This window comes from Chenopodium album, chromosome 10 (genome assembly GCF_948465745.1).
Source record: "Chenopodium album chromosome 10, dcCheAlbu1.1, whole genome shotgun sequence".
NCBI classification, from domain to species: domain Eukaryota; kingdom Viridiplantae; phylum Streptophyta; class Magnoliopsida; order Caryophyllales; family Amaranthaceae; genus Chenopodium; species Chenopodium album.
The window spans coordinates 1871869-1890052 of record NC_137843.1 but is presented as its reverse complement, the minus strand read 5'-3'; the positions used below and the strand labels follow the sequence as shown (position 1 = coordinate 1890052).

At 32.7% G+C, this 18184-nt stretch overlaps 1 protein-coding gene across 1 annotated transcript; it reads right to left on the bottom strand.

Annotated features, from left to right (window-relative positions):
• Positions 1-14110: 14110 nt before the first annotated feature.
• Positions 14111-14866, bottom strand: LOC145562929 (uncharacterized). Its single transcript, XM_081623345.1, has one exon. It carries the CDS (start codon positions 14864-14866, stop codon positions 14111-14113), a length of 756 nt encoding a protein of 251 aa, XP_081479471.1.
• Between the last annotated feature and the right edge of the window lie 3318 nt (positions 14867-18184).

Genomic DNA, 18184 nt, shown 5'->3' with positions numbered 1-18184 from the left:
ACTAGACAGAGAATGGTCAAGGTGAGAAGAATTGAGGAGAAGGAAAGGGTTTCTTTTTCAGAGTAAAGAGAGCAAATGCAAGCCTTTATATTTATAGGAAGAAAAAATAAAACAAGTGATAGACTTATTACAATTTAACGTACGAGTACTTTATTGCACATATGGACTTCACCACTAAGCTACAAGTTCATTAACAAACATTTAATGAAACAAAAATTATTTATACAAATAGCCTTTTTATTGACCACTAAGCTACAATTTCAACTTCACATTGCACAAAGTTAACCTTTTGTTGTCTTTGTTAATTGTTACTGTATTTACCTTATTATAAGTTTGTGACGATATGGCATCATCACGTAACTCATAAATAGTTAAAAACGCTTGTCCCAACTCACGTAGACATGAAAATTGAGGAATCTCATTCGTATATTATTACAAACAATGATATGGTGTATTATGTACGAAGTATGTTTTTATCATAGATTTTTTTTTTTAGGAAATTAATTGTTCCTAAATGTTTCTATTTACAAATTTCCTCGTCATTTACCATTAAAGACTAATGAATGTTACATCTATTTCTCTTTTATTCTTTATTGGGCCTCTTTAACCCCTGATTAACTCTAACATTCAAAATAGGCATTTTTAGCACGGAATTGAGGTAATTTTGATAATATGTTGTCATTTTTTTTTTATCTCAAACTGGATTTTTATGAGCTACTCCGTAGAATAACTCCAAAAATCAATATCGAGCAATTTTCTCATCAGCATGCAAATAATAAAGATTTTTAGTTCACATAATTAGATTTAACATAAATTATTAATTGGACTCCACCTAAAAATAATGAAAATTAAACTTTTAAAGAGTTAAGCTTAAAGGAATGACCTCACTTTTTACATTTTTCACTTTTAAGGACCTCCTACTTATTTTTTCACCTTTAAGGACCTGTGGTTAGTTTTCCGGTTAGTTAACCCACCTGAGCTCCAACCAAAAAGTGAAGTCCTTCAAATTGAAAACTTAAGTCCTTCAAATACAAATGTTAAGTCCTTGGAGCATTTAAATTCATCAAAAACTTAATACTTTGGTTTCAATATATTGTAACTTTCAAGTTAATAATCCATGCGTGATTGAAATTAATCGAAATTAATCATATTTGACTCAAATTTTCAGCTGATTAATTTGCATTATTTTTTTTTTGAGATAGAAAAATCAATTACAAATAAAAAAAATTAGTACTAAGCAACACTCTCAAATATACACACAGATCCATCAAAACAACACTCAATTCAATCCAAAATTAACCTCAAAGTAATAACACGAATTTAAAAAATAAAATCTAATTTTCAAAATCAAAGAAAGAAACAGAATGTTAACCCATTACTAATTGAATCAAATTAAATAACAAAAACATAAACTAAAAAAAAAAATACAAATTTGAGTTTTAGATCCTAAAAACAAAATCAAAATTGAATAACAAAAACAAAAACAAACCTCAAAATCGATCGAAGAAACCAAATTATGGAAAACAGAATACAAAAATTTCGACCTAAATTAAGATCGGATAAATAAAGCTTGAACTAAATTCTACCAGTTATTGATTGAAGAAGAACAACAAGGACCTCGACGACTACGCCTTTGAAAGTATTTATAAATCGAAAATTATAAATAAAAATAAAAAAAATCCGAGGAACAAAAAAAATAAACAGAGGAGAAGGGATTTAATTTGTAATTATATACCATACAACCTTTAAAAAATCATCAACGAACTTGAATCATACCACTACGACACTACTTATAATTAATTTTTTTTCAATTAGTTTACAAACGGTCGAAAGAATTGCAAAGTTATTAATGAAGATTGAAGAATCAAAGACGGGCAATAAATTCTGCTACCCATAAATAAAGCAATGAAAGATTGAAAGTTAAAATGAAAAACAAAGTTGTGAATTAAAAATAAATAAATAAATAATAATTAAAAAATAAAAAAATAATAATAAAAAAAAAACAGAGGAGAAGGGGTTTAGGAAGAGGAGGAAGAAATAGTGAGGAAGAAAAACGTGGGGTATATGTGTTCAATTAAGCAAGGCTTAACTCAACTTGGGTTAATTGTTGTTAATTGTTATCGAAAAGTAAATATTAGGTTCTTAAAGGTGGAAAAAAAAAAAAAAAAAAAAAAAGTAAGAGATCCTTAACCGTAAAAAATATGAAAAGTGAGGTTATTCTTTTATGTTTAACTCAACTTTTAAAGCTTTGAAAGTAACTTACGACTGTGGACTTGTTGTAACTTGTAAGGTTAATCACAATTCACAATATTGAAAGCTACAAATTAAAACCTAGGCATTATTAATGATTTTCTCATAGAGAGAGGTTCTAGGCTTCTAGCTTGTGTATGTTGCTTTAATAAATGTGGAATACGAAAAAAGTTTTTTTTTTTTTTATTTTTTTTATGGGCATTTACTCCGTATTACTGCAAAGATTATATTTATAGTTTTTTTTTGGTTAAAGAGGAAAAAAAAAAAAAAAAAACTAGCGATTTGCACTTGACCACTGTGCTACAATTTTAGGTGCTTTAGTTAATTGCACATTTGCACTCGACCACTGTGCTACCAATTTCATTAACTCATAATACTCCTTCATTCTGATCTATTTTTCGGTCTTATTTTTTCTTCGCATTGTACAATGTCAACTTACTGTTGTCTTTATTTATTTATTTTTTTTTTTAAATAACTTATTGTTCTCTTTGTTATTGACCAATTGTGAGTTTGCGACGAATCACGTCACTCATAATACCCCTAAGTTTTACTAAAATACAATTGTTTCTGGAAACAGAATACTCCTCGGGGTTAGGGTAATAATATCAAGATATCCTAAGGTTAAGTCCAATAATTGTCCAAACGTCCTTCGGCTCCGCCTTGCTGTCCGAGAACTCGGCTTGCAAAAGAGAAAAGGTTAACTGCCCTAGGGGTGTGACCCGGAAAAGCCCCTCCGATGCTTAAGTCAACGAATGTACTTTCTAGAGAGAGAGAGAGTACTTTAGAGAGAGAAAGTAGAGAGAGAGAGTACTTTAGAGAGAGAAAGTAGAGAGAAAGAGAGTACTTTAGAGAGAGAAAGTAGAGATAGAAGGTTAGAGAATTAGAAAAAAGTTACCATCATTAGTGATTGGAGAGCTATTTATAGATGTACTTTCAGGTGGCAGAAGTTGTACTTAGTTGGATAGATTAAGGGTAAATCTGTACTTTGCTCTGATTAATGATGGGCTGGATCATGAAGGGGTATTTTCGTAATTCCAGATCAATGGACTTAAGACAATGGACTTGGCCCAAACAACAATATATACCATTAAGGACTAATAAACATTATTTTTTACTCGTTTTTTTTTTTTTTTAATATCCTTTAACCAACCTATTAACCCTATTTAACCCGAGATAAACATTGGCACACTAATAGAGGCCTTTTTTGAGTTTTTCCAAAGAACCCAATGATTGTTCCTACCAAAACATAACCAAGTAATTTTTGGCCATGCAAATCGAGAGGATTTTATGTTTGTCACAAGATTTTATGTTGATCATTAGATTTAATATGAATTTTCTAATCAACTTTTACTTTTAGATATGACCAAACTTTAATGTCATTAAATTCGTATTAGTATGATAATTTGTGGAGCTATTTTAATTTGTACGTAGAACTTGGATTAATTCCCTATTCATAAGAATGGAACCTTTTTTTTTTTTTTTTTTTTTTTTTTTTTTTTTTTTTGAAAGAGAATGGAGCCTGAGAACAATTATTCTCCATGATTCAAAAATAAGATTGCACAATAAATTAAAAAAAAAAAAAATTTGCACAAGAAAGCCGATGAGATAATATACGAGACTCAATAATGGAGTGTAATAAAAGCTAAACTTTGCTTGGAGAAGAAAGAGCAGTACTCCATAGTGTAGGATAATTGATCTTCTGCAGATATTGAAGATTTTTAAGACCAAAAGTTGCTTTACTTTTGCATGCTACAGTTGGAGTACTAAATGTCTTTGTTCTGGTTAGTTTCTTGGACTTTGTAAGTTTGTATACAACTATACATGGTCTTTGACTGAATTGGCTTTTTGCATAAGAAATGTTGTAGCTATAAATTTGCTATTTCTTGGTTGAGAAAATTTGAGATGCAATTACTAATGGAGATCAATAGTTAGGTACCAAGTTGTCCCCAATTTTATTACAGTTTACAGTACGTGTTTGTTCATGAAAGCTATTATGCATGCTTTACAAGCTAAAATAATTAGTTCACCTTTGAGAATAATGTACCTAATTTATACTGATAATCTGAAATTAGTAACTTTGAGATTGTTTGCTACTTTGCTAGCACTTTGTGAAATTAGTACATTACTCCGTAATAAAGTTGATCTAAAGTCTAAACAATGTCGGGAAATAGAGTATAAAAATTGTGCTTTACAAAATAAGCTAAGGAGTAAAAATACTACTCGTAAAATAAAAAAATAGTTGAATTGGATTGTGAATAAATAAATTGTGCTTTACAAAATAAGCTAAGGAGTAAAAATACTACTCCTGGAACACCTGTCCCCCTATTTTCTAATTTTTTGTTTTAGTTTGTACAGATAAAATAATAAGGTTTAATAAATTACATATTACAGATTTACTTTGCTTCACAAGGTAAAGATGGTATAGACAAGGGGTGAGCATGGGACGGGTACCCGTACCGTTAGTACTAACGGTTTGGGTACCCGATAACCAAAATCCCTAAAAGTGATATCCATAACCCGAACCGATAAGTTGGGTCCGGGTACCCGGATTTTTGGATCGGTTATCGGGTACCCAATAATATATCCAATAATGATAATTAAACTTAATTATGTAGTTATTATGATATAGTTTACCACTAATTAACAACAATATCTTATGATTTTGACCAAATTATTAATAATATTACTAATCATTTATATTATAGAGTAATTATGAAGTAAAGTAAGAGTTTAGATTTTTAAAAAATAGATTTAAGTAGGGAAAAAAAGCAAAAAAATGCTTATCGAATCGGATCGGGTAACCATTAATTTTAAAATGATACCCAATAATCATACCCGATAACAAATTATCGGAACGGGTACCCGAACCGTTATGGTTATCGGATCGGGTATCCTAATTTTTGGAACGGTTACAGATCGATTTTTCGGGTTTTCGGTTTTTCGGGTGGTTTTGCCAGCCCTAGGTCAATGGTTATAGTGAATAAAATTTTAACTCCCTCCTCACTTAGACCCAGGTTCGAGCCTTAACACTCATGTTTTATAAACCTTGTTTTTTTCTACAATGTAATCCAAACCCTTTCATATCTATTAATAATTTGTTTAAATATTATATATTTTATTTTATGATAAGATAATTGATTAAAATTTATTCATGAGTTGGGTAATTTTCGTTATATTAAATGGAACTTTTAACAAATTTTTTGTCATATAGGAATAATTGTCATATATGAAGTATATGCAATTTCAATATTAAACAATAATTTATGTGACCAACTTTTCTCTTGAGCTATGAGATTTTAGTCAAATTATTAAACATTCGATATTTATCCCCCTGAATTAAAATTTTGGACTAATGAACGTTATTTTTGTTTGTCAATATACGAGTATATCCTTTAACCAACTACCAACCTATGAAGCCTATATAACCCATAATTAACGTTGGCACACAAATAAAGGCCTTTTTGGCATGTAAACGAGGTGTTGTTAATTTCTTTTTTTTTTTTTTTTTTTTCTCAAATTTGATCTCAATTTAGATTTACAGGGACCAAGCTTTACAAACTACGGAGTACAATAGAAAGAACCCAATGACTGATCCTACCAAAACCATAAGCGATTAAAATTGTTCAATATGCAAATCGAGAAGATTTTCGGTTCACAAGATTATTAGATTTGATATGAATTTTCTTATCATATTTGATTTTAAGATTTGACCAAACTTTAAGGTCATTAGATTTGAATTAGTATGAGCTTTTAGAATGTGACATATTCATAATGTTTAAGTTACGGGAATATAAAAATTAATGTGCGTGTTTTTGAGTTACATTTCGAAATCAATACTACATCACATAGTACGAGTACCATTTTATAAACGAAAATGATTAATTAAGGTCACAAGTTGTGGCAAAATAAATATAAATTCTTCGTATTATAAGAGTTCTACTCCGTATAAATTATCATCTAATGCCACATCACGCTCGTAAGTAAGATCCAAAACCATACTCCAATCCGTACTTGTGTAGTACTCAAAAGAATGGTTATCCTCAATTATATTCACAAATAGACTAATCGAGTTTAGCAGACCAGTGTATGTACTAACTACGAGTACAATAGTGCTTAATACAATCACACCGTTCCCACGCCAAATACCACATATTAATGTTTTTTCACACCATAAAAGAGTAGAATACCAGTTAGCAGAATAAGTACCAACATTATGATGCTATTTTTGTTATGCAAAGAAAGGATAAAATTAAGTCAGCCAAAGAAGTTGAGTCTAAGAAAGTATGTCCTGCAACATACCCCATATTGTACATTATGTTGGAGCTTGGAGTTCCAAACTTCCAATGCTATTTTTGAAACTCTTTTTTTTTTTTAAAAAAAAAAAAAAAAAAAAAAAAAAAATCTTAGATAAAATTAGTGGTTTCAAACTTTCAATAGCTGTATTTCATTATTTAGTTGTTTTTTTTTTCTTTTTCGTTTTGGTCTTGATTTGTTTGATTGTCTAGATTTCAATTCATATGCTCGAATTTTTGCTTGAAACGATATGCTCGTATTGATCGAGTTTTTCACAAATAAAAAACAAACGAAATAAATAAATAAATATAGAATTGATTGAACTTATTCACAAATCAAGACCAAAACGAAATAAATAAATATAGAACTAGTTTTACTCCTTAGCTTATTTCGTAAAGCATAATTTTTGTACTCCGTACTCTTTTTTTCGACGTTGTTTAGATCAACTTTATCAACGTACTAATTCACAAAGAACTAGCAAACAATCTCAATATCTCAAAGTTGCTATTTTCAGATTATTAGTATAAATTAGGTACATTCTTAAAGGTGAACTAACTATTTTAGCTAGTAAAGCATGTATAAGAGCTTTCATGAACAAACACGTACTCAACATTTCGTATGCAAAAAGCCAATTCAGACAAAGACCATGCATAGTTGTATACAAAGTCCAAGAAACTAACCAAAACAAAGATATTTAGTACGCTTATAAGAAAAATGTAGTTGCACAGGAGTACTCCGTACTATTTTGACAAAAATTCACAAAAAACAAAAGACAAGAGTCTTGCTTGGTAAATTTCTTGGGATGTTTCTAAAATTAATACGAGTACATCATAAAGCATTAACACTTAATCAAAGACCTTTTACTTTTTTTATAACAAGAACTGCTACCATAGTTAACCACAGAACTAACCCAATTCCATGCCCTAATCCACCTTTAAAGTGCCGAATGACCGTATCTTTCCATAAAGCCTGCTGCTGCGGGAGCGGTACATGTTCCGACCAATCTTCATTTTGTCGCTCTGGAGGCCTACCATCTTCAATAGTGAAACCATCATCAACGCAAGTGACTGGTATCGTGAGCCAATGGTGAATAGATAAAATCAACACTGTGAGTAGTGCAGTGAGGAATACCCATAAAATTCTTAAATGCTTTTTTTTTTTTTTTTTTTTTTTTATGGCTGATTCCCAAGACGATCGTACTCAGAATGATGTGTGAACAAACATGTAATCAAAATGGGGGAGCACCGCCATGTGTAAACAGAAGAATTCAAAAGTGAAGCAGATTGTGGTTTTGAAAGCCCACCAATCTAAATTCTCATCCCCCAAGGCTACCATCAACGGCGCAAACCACGGGTATATAAGCTAATACTGTAGCACCAAGAGCCATGACTACGGGTATAGGTTGGGCTCTCACATAACGGAATGTCCTAATTTGAGGCCCCAAAATTAACACACCCAGATGCATGATGGTGAAAACGATAACAAGAATTATGAAGTATATGTCGCCACTTCGTGCCTACAATTTACTCCAAATCAGGACACTCCGTGAATCAAGAGCAACACACAATAATTTGACTTCGCTTATTATGTCATTAATGATTAATCTATCTGTCATTACTGATAGAGTATAAAACATATTCATGGGCCTTAACCATAAGCTTAAGCTTTTGGTTGAGTTGGTCCACTAACATGGTGTCAGAGCCAGCGTGACACAAAGGTCACGAGTTCAAATCTCATCCACCCCTCCTTTAAAGTGGAATTAATTCGCACCAGGTATGGGTGGGCCTGTGTTGCATCCACATTTCAAGCCCAAATGGCTTTTCATGTGAGGGGGAGTGATAGAGTATAAAACATATTCATGGGCCTCAACCATCAGCTTAAGCTTTTGGTTGAGATGGTCCACTAACAATTACTTCTAAGATGATACAAATTTATACCACAACGGACATATCACATATGTACAAATAAGATTAACCCTAACAAGGTGGGCTATTAATTTTAGTTAATTTGTTAGAGCTTAATTTAAATTCAACATAAATAACTCCAAATCACCAAAAAATACTTTTCTTGTGTAAGAAGAATAAGATATTTAGGGCAATAATATACTCCGTATTAATACAGTACTGTATGATTTTTTGTTTTCAATCTCCATATTTAATTCATACAAGTTTTTTTTTTTTTTTTTTTTTTGAAACAAATTCATACAGGTATTTTTTATTTCAAAAAAAAAACATTCATACAGGTATTTAGTTTAACTATACTACTCCGTAAATGCTATAGTAGTACTGTAAATATTTGAACAAAACCTTTTGCATGCACCCGGTTTACAATAATTTTATTGTACATCGAACATTTTGCGAAAAGTGACCCTTTTTTCTTATAAAAGTGACCCTTTTTTTTACAAAAGTGACCCATATTTTTATAAAAGTGACCCTTTTTCAGAAAAGTTACCCTTTTTTCACAAAAGTGACCCTTTTTTTTTTTACAAAAGTGACCTATATTTTCACAAAAGTTACCCTTTTTTTTCACAAAAGTGACCCTTTTTTTTTTTACAAAAGTTACCCTTTTTTTCACAAAAACAGAGTATCAAAATCAAAAAAATAAACACAAAATGCAAAAGTTTTTTGTTCTATATCAGTCATCACCTCTCACTTTCGAAGTCTACTAAACCTTTTGTTTTTGAAGTTGCAATTTCAGTGCAATACAACTACATAAGTCCAGAAGCCAACTTGATTTCACAAAACACAAAATCAAAAACACCCACCGCCAAACCACCAACCGGAATCCCACCCACTCACCCAGCCAACCCAAAACCCCATTAACCCCATTAACCCCATTAATATTTTTTGATTTGAGCTTGTTTTTGTTTCAATTTTTGGATCATTTTTGGGATTTGATGAATGAATTTGATTGTTTTTTTTTTTTTTTTTTTTGTGTTGGATGTTGATTCGGATTTTGTGTAGTTGTGTTCATAGGAAGCGATATTAGAATTTGGGGGAAAGATAGTTGTAGTTGTTAGTGGATTGATTTGAAGGAAGAGAGAGAAAGAAAGTGTGAAAACCCACCAAACCCGACACTGGGTTCGACGCGAAATCGGGGCAGGGATTGAAGTTCGACACGAATCAGGGGATGGAGGAGGTCAGCGACGCCGGAATCGGGGGATGGGGGAGGTCAGCGGCGCTGGAATCCGACAGGGTTGGTGGTTTGGTGGTGGGTGTTTTTCTCGGTGATGAAGTTGCCCACCCCGATTTACACTAATTTAGTGTAAACCGGGTGTTTTTAAGAGTTTGTGATATTTGAAAGAGAGAAAAAAAAATACTGTACCTCTTTAATATTAGGAAATCTATGAAAGTTGAACCTCTTAGTAAATGAAAGACACCATAAGGCACCAACGGCAAATCCCATAGCAATTAATGCCCAAACTCTAGCAAATCGTTTCTTCTGTAGCACCCTCTTAAATGCTTCAAAACCACCCAATTTTTGTTTTTCCTTCCTAAATTCTCCAATACCATTTATTATTGACGTCCAACCCTTGTCAATAATGATGGTGCTCATAAAAACCCATAAATGAACAAAGAAATCCCATAAATGAACTAAGAAATTCCATATATGAGATAAGAAATTCATTTATGAAGTAGAAGACTTTGAAATCGTGCTCAGAGAGAGACTACTATGAAAATGGAGGTATATTTGGTGAATGAAGGTGAAGACTAATAAGTAATGACCGGCTATATAATGTCACTTTGATAATTTTGCTTCAAGAACAAAATTATATGATCTCAAGTAAATCTGAGATTGAATGTAAAAAGAAAACCAGAAGAAAACAGAGAGAATTTGGGAGAAAATTTAGATGATTTTATTGATTGTTTGATATTCTTACAACAAAAAATACAGCTATAAACAATATATATAGCAAGTAAGAAGATTCCAGAAAAGAGAATAACAGAATTATGTGTATATAGTAACAGAATTCTGACGTGGCTAACTAACTTAGTATAATAATACTATCACTCAACACCCCCTCCTCAAGCGAAAACTAGGATGGAGAAACCATCCCGAGCTTGACAGACAGAAAATGGTGCTGAGCAGCACCCAAAGGCTTGGTGAAGATATCTGCTAATTGCTTCTGAGAGCTGACATGATGTGTGATAATAAAACCAGCCACCACATTTTCCCTAACATAGTAACAATCCAACTTCAGATGCTTCACTTTGTCATGGAAAACAGGATTCTTAGCAATATGCTGAGCTGCCTTGTTATCACAAAACAAAGGTATAGGATAATGAATAGGAACCTCCAAATCATCCAAAATACCAGTAATCCAAGCAAGTTCATCAGTAGTCTTGCTCATACTTCTAAGTTCAGCTTCAGTAGAGCTTTTGGAAACCACAGTTTGCTTCTTGGTTTTCCAAGAAACCAAACAATCACCAATGAAAACAGCAAAACCAGTGAGAGATCGACCTGAATACTCACAAGTCCCCCAATCAGCATCACAATATGTTGATAAACCAAGAGAAAAAGAAGAAGAATAAAACAGACCATGATCAATAGTAGTCTTTAAGTATCTGAGGACATGTTGTGCAGTAAGAAAATGAGAAACTCTAGGATCCCCAAGAAACTGACTGAGCTGTTGAACAGCATAAGAAATGTCAGGCCTAGTCATGTTAAGGTATAACAACTTCCCAATGATTCTTCTATACATCTCAGGATCATCAAATTTGTCACCATCATCAGTACTCAAATGTAGACCCTTAGGAAGAGGAAAACTAGCATCCTTGCAGTTTTCCATATGAGTATTCTTGAGTAAATCAAGAATATATTTTCTCTGATTAAGTAAAATACCAGATTCAGACCTGGTCACCTCAATTCCCAAAAAATACTTCATAGGACCCAAATCCTTGATAGTAAATTGCTGATGCAGAGCTGCCTTAACAGAATCAATAGTAGACAAGGAATTACCAGCCACCAATAAGTCATCAACATAAGCAACAATGACTGTAAAAGACACTTCAGTCTTCATGATAAACATGGAATTATCATTCTGAGATTGAGTAAAACCATAATGCTTCAGAAAAGAGGTTAACTCCAGATTCCATTGTCTACTAGCCTGCTTCAACCCATAAAGAGATCTCCTAAGTTTGCAAACCTGTCCTGGTCCAGCTTTTGTATAACCAGGAGGTGGAAGCATGTATAATTCTTCATCAATAAAACCATGAAGAAATGCATTATTTATATCCAACTGATGCAAATGCAAGCCACAAACAGCAGCCAAACCCATGATCAATCTGACAGTAGTAAACTTAGCAACTCGACTAAAAGTATGCTTATAGTCCTTGCCCTTAATTTGTCTGTCTCCTCGAGCAACCAATCTGCCCTTGCACCTTTCTAAATCACCATTAGGCAAAAATTTGGCTTTATAGACCCACTTACAGCCAATAGCCTTTTTACCCTTGGGCAAATCAACAACATCCCAGGTTTCATTCTTCTCAAGAGCTTCAAGCTCCTTATTCATAGATTCTACCCATCTAGGATCTTTAGAAGCTTGATTATAAGTAGCAGGCTCAACAATAGTTAAAACTTTAGCCAAACTAACAGAATGCTCAGAAGATTCACCAAAAAGAACAGCAGAATTCTCAGAAACAGCAGCAGAAACAGAATGAATATTTGGAATTTTCACCACAAAATCTTTGAACTTATTTGGAAAAGACCTGAGTCTTGTAGAGGTTCTAGACACAACAGGTATGTCAAGAACAGTATCAGAAGGAGAACTAGTAGTAGAATCATTTGAGAGATTAAGAGGAAGAATAGAAGAATGTTGTAAGGGAGAAGAAACAGGAAAAGAATGAGAATTAGAAGAAGAATTTGATGTGATAGTGACAGGAGAATGATTTTGTGGAGAAGAATTATGTGAAAAATTTTCACCGGGAATAAAATCAGGAAGAGAATCATGTAAAGCAGGATTCACCAAAGGAATAGGATCAAGATCCTTCAAGTTATCACAACTACCATCCTTAAAAGGAAATTTGTCCTCAAAAAAATGTACATCCCTGCTTAAAATCACCTTATGAGTGCCCAAGTCATACAACTTATAACCTTTTTGAGCAAAAGGATATCCTAGAAAAACACATTTCTTAGCCCTAGCATCAAACTTATCCCCAGATTTATAGGCTGCATAACACAAACAACCCAAAACCCTTAAATGAGTATACTCTGGAGGTTTCTTCATAAGCATTTCATAAGGAGTTTTCCACCCCAAAACTGAACTAGGCATCAAGTTGATGAGATAAGTAGCTGCCAGAAAACAATCACCCCAAAATTTCTTAGGTAAACCAGCATGAAACCTAATAGCCCTAGCACACTCAGCAAGATGTTTATGCTTTCTTTCCACCCTTCCATTCTGCTGAGGATTTTCAGGGATGCTTTTCTGATGTACAATGCCTTTAGAAGCAAACAACAAACTACATTGTTGTTGAAAAATTTCAGTACCATTATCACTTCTGAGATTTTTAACACAAACACCAAAATGATTCTCAATATAGGCCAAAAAATGAGAAACAATATCAAGAACTTGAGTTTTATTATGAACCAAATGAGTCCAAGTGGTTCTAGAGAAATCATCTACAATAGTGAGCATATAAGTTGCTCCACCAATAGCTGGTTGCCTATATGGACCCCAGAGATCAATGTGAACCAAAACAAAAGGATCACAAGCATGAGAAGTAGAAATAGGAAAAGGAAGTTTATGCATCTTGCCAAGAATGCAAGATTCACAATGAAAATTCTATATTACTGTCATCAACAAAAGGAATAGACAGTCTAGGAATATTATAAACAGACATATGACCTAACCTAGCATGTAAAACACTAAGGCTAGGATGATTATTTTGAACAATAGAAGCAGAATGTGAAGAATTTGTAGAAGAAATAGCTGACACTGGAGAAAATCTGTATAATCCACCATGTCTGAAACCAACTGCCTTGATCAGACTAGTTGTAGAGTCCTGAAAGAACATTTAGCTCTCTCAAAATTAGCAGTCAAATTGTTATTGTCTAACAATTTTCCTACTGACAGCAAATTATGTTTGAATTGAGGGATGAACAGGACATTAGACAGAACAATATCATAATTAAGTCTGACAGATCCCATATGTGTCACCAAACTAACAGAACCATCTGGCAACCCAACCTTAATAGGTATCTCCAACATATAAGATGAATCAAACATATTTTGATCACAAATAATATGATCAGTAGCACCTGTGTCTATAATCCGGTCATTTTTCAATAAAATAGTGGATATAGAATCAACATTAGAAGCAGATAGTATACCTGCAAAATTGACATTATGATCTGTAAGAACAGATTCCTTGCCTTTCCAAGCTTTCATAACCTCCTTGCAAACAGCATTGACCAAATCAGCATCAACACCAGATGAATTCTCAGCATAATCTAAGGGAGTATCAGCATAAGGATCAGAAATATCTTGAACATTAGCTGCCAAACGACCTCCAGAAGACCTAGCAGCTTGCTTATTTTTCATGTTTGTCCACCATTCTGGAAAACCATGTTACTTGAAGCATCCTTCAATAGTATGACCATTTCTCTTACAGTAATCACACTTCCTATCATGCTTATCAGTCTTATGATCATCAAACCTAGGTTTCTTGAACTCCTTTCTACCAGAATTCACAGAAGAAGAATGAGATTGCTGAGAGTACCTCATTGAATTAAAGGCACTAATCTGAGTAGTATCAGCAGATTTCTCATTCAATTTATTCTGCCTCTCAACTTGAAGCAAAATATAGTAAGCTCTATTAACTGTAGGCAAAACATCCATACTAAGAATATTAGTCTTAGTACCATCAAATTTGCCATTCAATCCAGCTAACAACTGAATCAATTTCTGCTTCTGATCTGCAGCAAGAACTTTCTTCAACAAACCACAAGTACATGCAGCAAGTGCACCACAATCACAATCAGGAAATCCTTCAAGCAATTGGATCTCATCCCAAACTCTTTTCATTTTCGAGTAATATTCAGTAACAGAATCATCTCCTTGTTCTAATGACATGATTTTCTTGTGTAAATCAAAGAGTAATGGAGCATTAGATTGACCATACCTCTCAAGAATTTCTTCATACAGTTGGTGTGCAGACTGTTGAAGAATGAAGCTCTCAGAGATATGCTTATCCATGGAGTTAATCAGCCATGATTGTACCATGTAATCATTTCTAATCCACTTCTGTAAATCATCAGAATCAGATGCAGGCCTCAAACAGGTTCCATCAATGAAGCAGAGTTTGTTCTTCGCACCAAGTGCCATACGAATCAATCGATTCCAGGTCAAAAATTATCGCCATTAAAACGATGAAGACTCAAGCTCTGTTCTAGATTATCGCCATTAGAGAGGTAGTATTTGTCATTATAACCAGAAACAGAAGATTGAACTGCTTCGTTTTCAGCCGCCATTGATGAAACAAAGAAAAAACTTCAAGAAAATCGAATTCGATCGAAAAATTGCGGAAAACAGAACTAATCAATCAACAAGTGATCGATTAAAGCAAAAGAAATCGATTCCTATTGCTCTGATACCATGATAATTTTGCTTCAAGAACAAAATTATATGATCTCAAGTAAATCTGAGATTGAATGTAAGAAGAAAACCAGAAGAAAACAGAGAGAATTTGGGAGAAAATTTAGATGATTTTATTGATTGTTTGATATTCTTACAACAGAAAATACAGCTATAAATAATATATATAGCAAGTAAGAAGATTCCAGAAAAGAGAATAACAAAATTCTGTGTATATAGTAACAGAATTCTGACGTGGCTAACTAACTTAGTATAATAATACTATCACTCAACACACTTGTCAAGTTGTCAGTGGACAGTTGTTTGTTTTGCTTTTTTACTACTCTGTTTTGCTTTTTTATTACTCATATAAGAGTTGCAGAGTTAAACTTTTAAAACATTGATGAAAGTGCATTGTTACACTAAATAAGGCAAGGCATTTTTAATGAATACCAAAAGCTAGTTTGAAAAGATGAAAAAAAAAAGCATCAATTAAGGATTATCGCTATTTTTTGATTTAAAGAAACAAAAAATAACAGTGACTTTTGATAAACATTTAGGGGTCGTTTGGTTGACAAGGGAAATAATTTCCCATAGGAATTGACAAATTATGGGAATTAACTTCTCACATTAGAAATCCCATGAATTGTTTGAAAGTTGTTTGTTATTCATGGAGGAATTTGCAAATCATGGGAATTTCAAGTTACCAAGGGGGCACTTGGTAATTTAATTCCCATGTTTTGTAGGAATTGAAAATTCCCATGAATTTGAAATTCCCACATTTTTATGTTTTGTGGTCAACCAAACAAAGCCTCAATATTTAAATTCCCATGATTTTCTATTTCTCCCATTTCTTTTGTTCAACCAAACAACACCTTAATTTAATCAAAAAAATTAGTTGTACAAATTTAACCCTTGGCCTTGAATAGTATTAGTGGAAATGTGGAAGTATTTGTACATTTGTACTCCACAGTCCATACTCGGGCAGTCGGACCTAAGCAATCAATATTCAATAATTAATGAGTTTATCACTGTAACGATGACCTAAAGTCTTAGGGCCTATTCTGATTTACTAATTGAGCCGAATTGAATTGAATATTTTATGGGAGGATGATATTAAGAACTGAACATAAGCTGAAGATAACAGACCCTTAAACTAATAAAACTAGGGGTGAGTATGGGACGGGTACCCGATAACCAAAATCCTTAAAAGTGATATCCATAACCCAAACTGATAAGTTCAGGTACCCGGACTTCGGGTATCCGTATTTTCAGATCGGTTATCGAATACACAATAAGATATCCAATAATGATAATTAAACTTAATTATGTAGTTATTATGATATAATTTACCACTAATTAACAACAATATCATATGATTTTGACCAAATTATTAATAATATTACTAATCATTGATATTATAAAGTAATTATGTTGTAAAGTAAGAGTTTAGATTTTTAAAAAATAGATTTAAGTAGGGGAAAAAAAGCAAAAAAATGCTTATCGGATCGGATTGAATAACCGTTAATTTTAAAATGATACCAAATAGCCATACCCGATAACAAATTATCGGAACGGGTACCCAAACTGTTATAGTTATCGGACCGGGTACCCTAATTTTCGAAACGATTACGAATCGATTTTTCGAATTTTCGGATAATTTTGCTCAGCCCTAAATAAAACTATCCAATTTTGCAGTATTAAGGACCTCAATTAGTGGTTTTAGAATGAGTCACTAATAAGATGTTTGTGAGTAAATACTAAGGAGTATTCCACATACATAATAATTAAGGATATACATATTAGGAGTATTATGATATACTCCCTTCATTTCTTTTTCTATTTTTACCATGTATCTATATTAAGGGCCTGTTCTGATTTAATGAATTGAGCTGAACTAAGCTGAACTGAACTTATTGGAGCTAAACTGAACTGAACTGAATATTTTATGAGAGGAGGAAATTAGGAACTAGACATAACTGAACTGATTGGAGCTAAAATGAACTGAATGAAAATAAGTTGAATAGAACAGGCCCTAATTATATACTTCCTCCGTTCTTTTTTATTTGACATGTTTCCTTTATCACGCTTGCCGATGTACAACTTTAATCATCATCAATAACTTTAATTCTCTCTAAGTAAAAATTATCAAAGTTATATATTGTGATAAAACTTATTTAGACGATTCTAACAAAATCCCACATGAATATATTTTTCCTTACATATAATATACAAAAGACGGTCAAAGGTGTATTGGTGAATAGTGTAAAAGTCAAAGCGAGTCAAGTAAAAAAGAACGGGGGAAGTACTCTGGTATGAGTAAATTTCTTAAAAATAAGTATTGTACTTATTTAGAAACATTTTTCAAATTCAATGTAACAAATTCTTACGTGATGATATATTGATATCTGATCGATATGAGTGTCTTTAAGTGCTTCATTATCAAAATTAAAATGAAAACCCTACTCACATAATATATTATTTCTCTCTCTTCTGACGCAAATTAAGGGTAAGGGGAAGGTGGGTGGGCTGGCGATAGAAGGGGTTGGGCTGGGCGATGGAGTGGGGGTTAAGGTGGTCCGGTGGGGAAAGGGGAGGGGCTAGGTTGGTTATCCTCAATTTATTCAAAACAAAATACTCAAAAAGATTGGTCATCCTCAGCTACGAGTACAGTAGTGCTTAATAGTTACTGTAATACAATCACATACACCATTTATTCGCCTAATACCAGTAGGCAGTAGCAGTAGTATCCCAGTTAGCAGAAAAAGTACCAACATTACTCCGTATGAATGGTATGATAGTACTATTTTTGTTATGCAAATAAAGGATAAAATCAAGTTAGGCAACCAAAAAAGTCGAGTCTTCCCTCCAAAAAAAAAAAAAAAAAAGTTTATGAATAAAGTATCTTAAGTATGTCCTTTAATAGTTTCTCAAAAAAAGTATGTCCTTTAATAGGTTTCAAAAAAAAAAAAAAAAAAAAAAAACAAATGTATGTCCTTTAAATTGGCAATTTGGCATATTGTACATCAGTTATTAATGCCATTATACTCCAAATTTAGGAAAAATACA

What these genes read in the sequence shown, in the direction of transcription:
- LOC145562929 (XM_081623345.1), bottom strand. Translation starts at nt 14,866, where the DNA reads ATGGCACTTGGTGCGAAGAACAAACTCTGCTTCATTGATGGAACCTGT.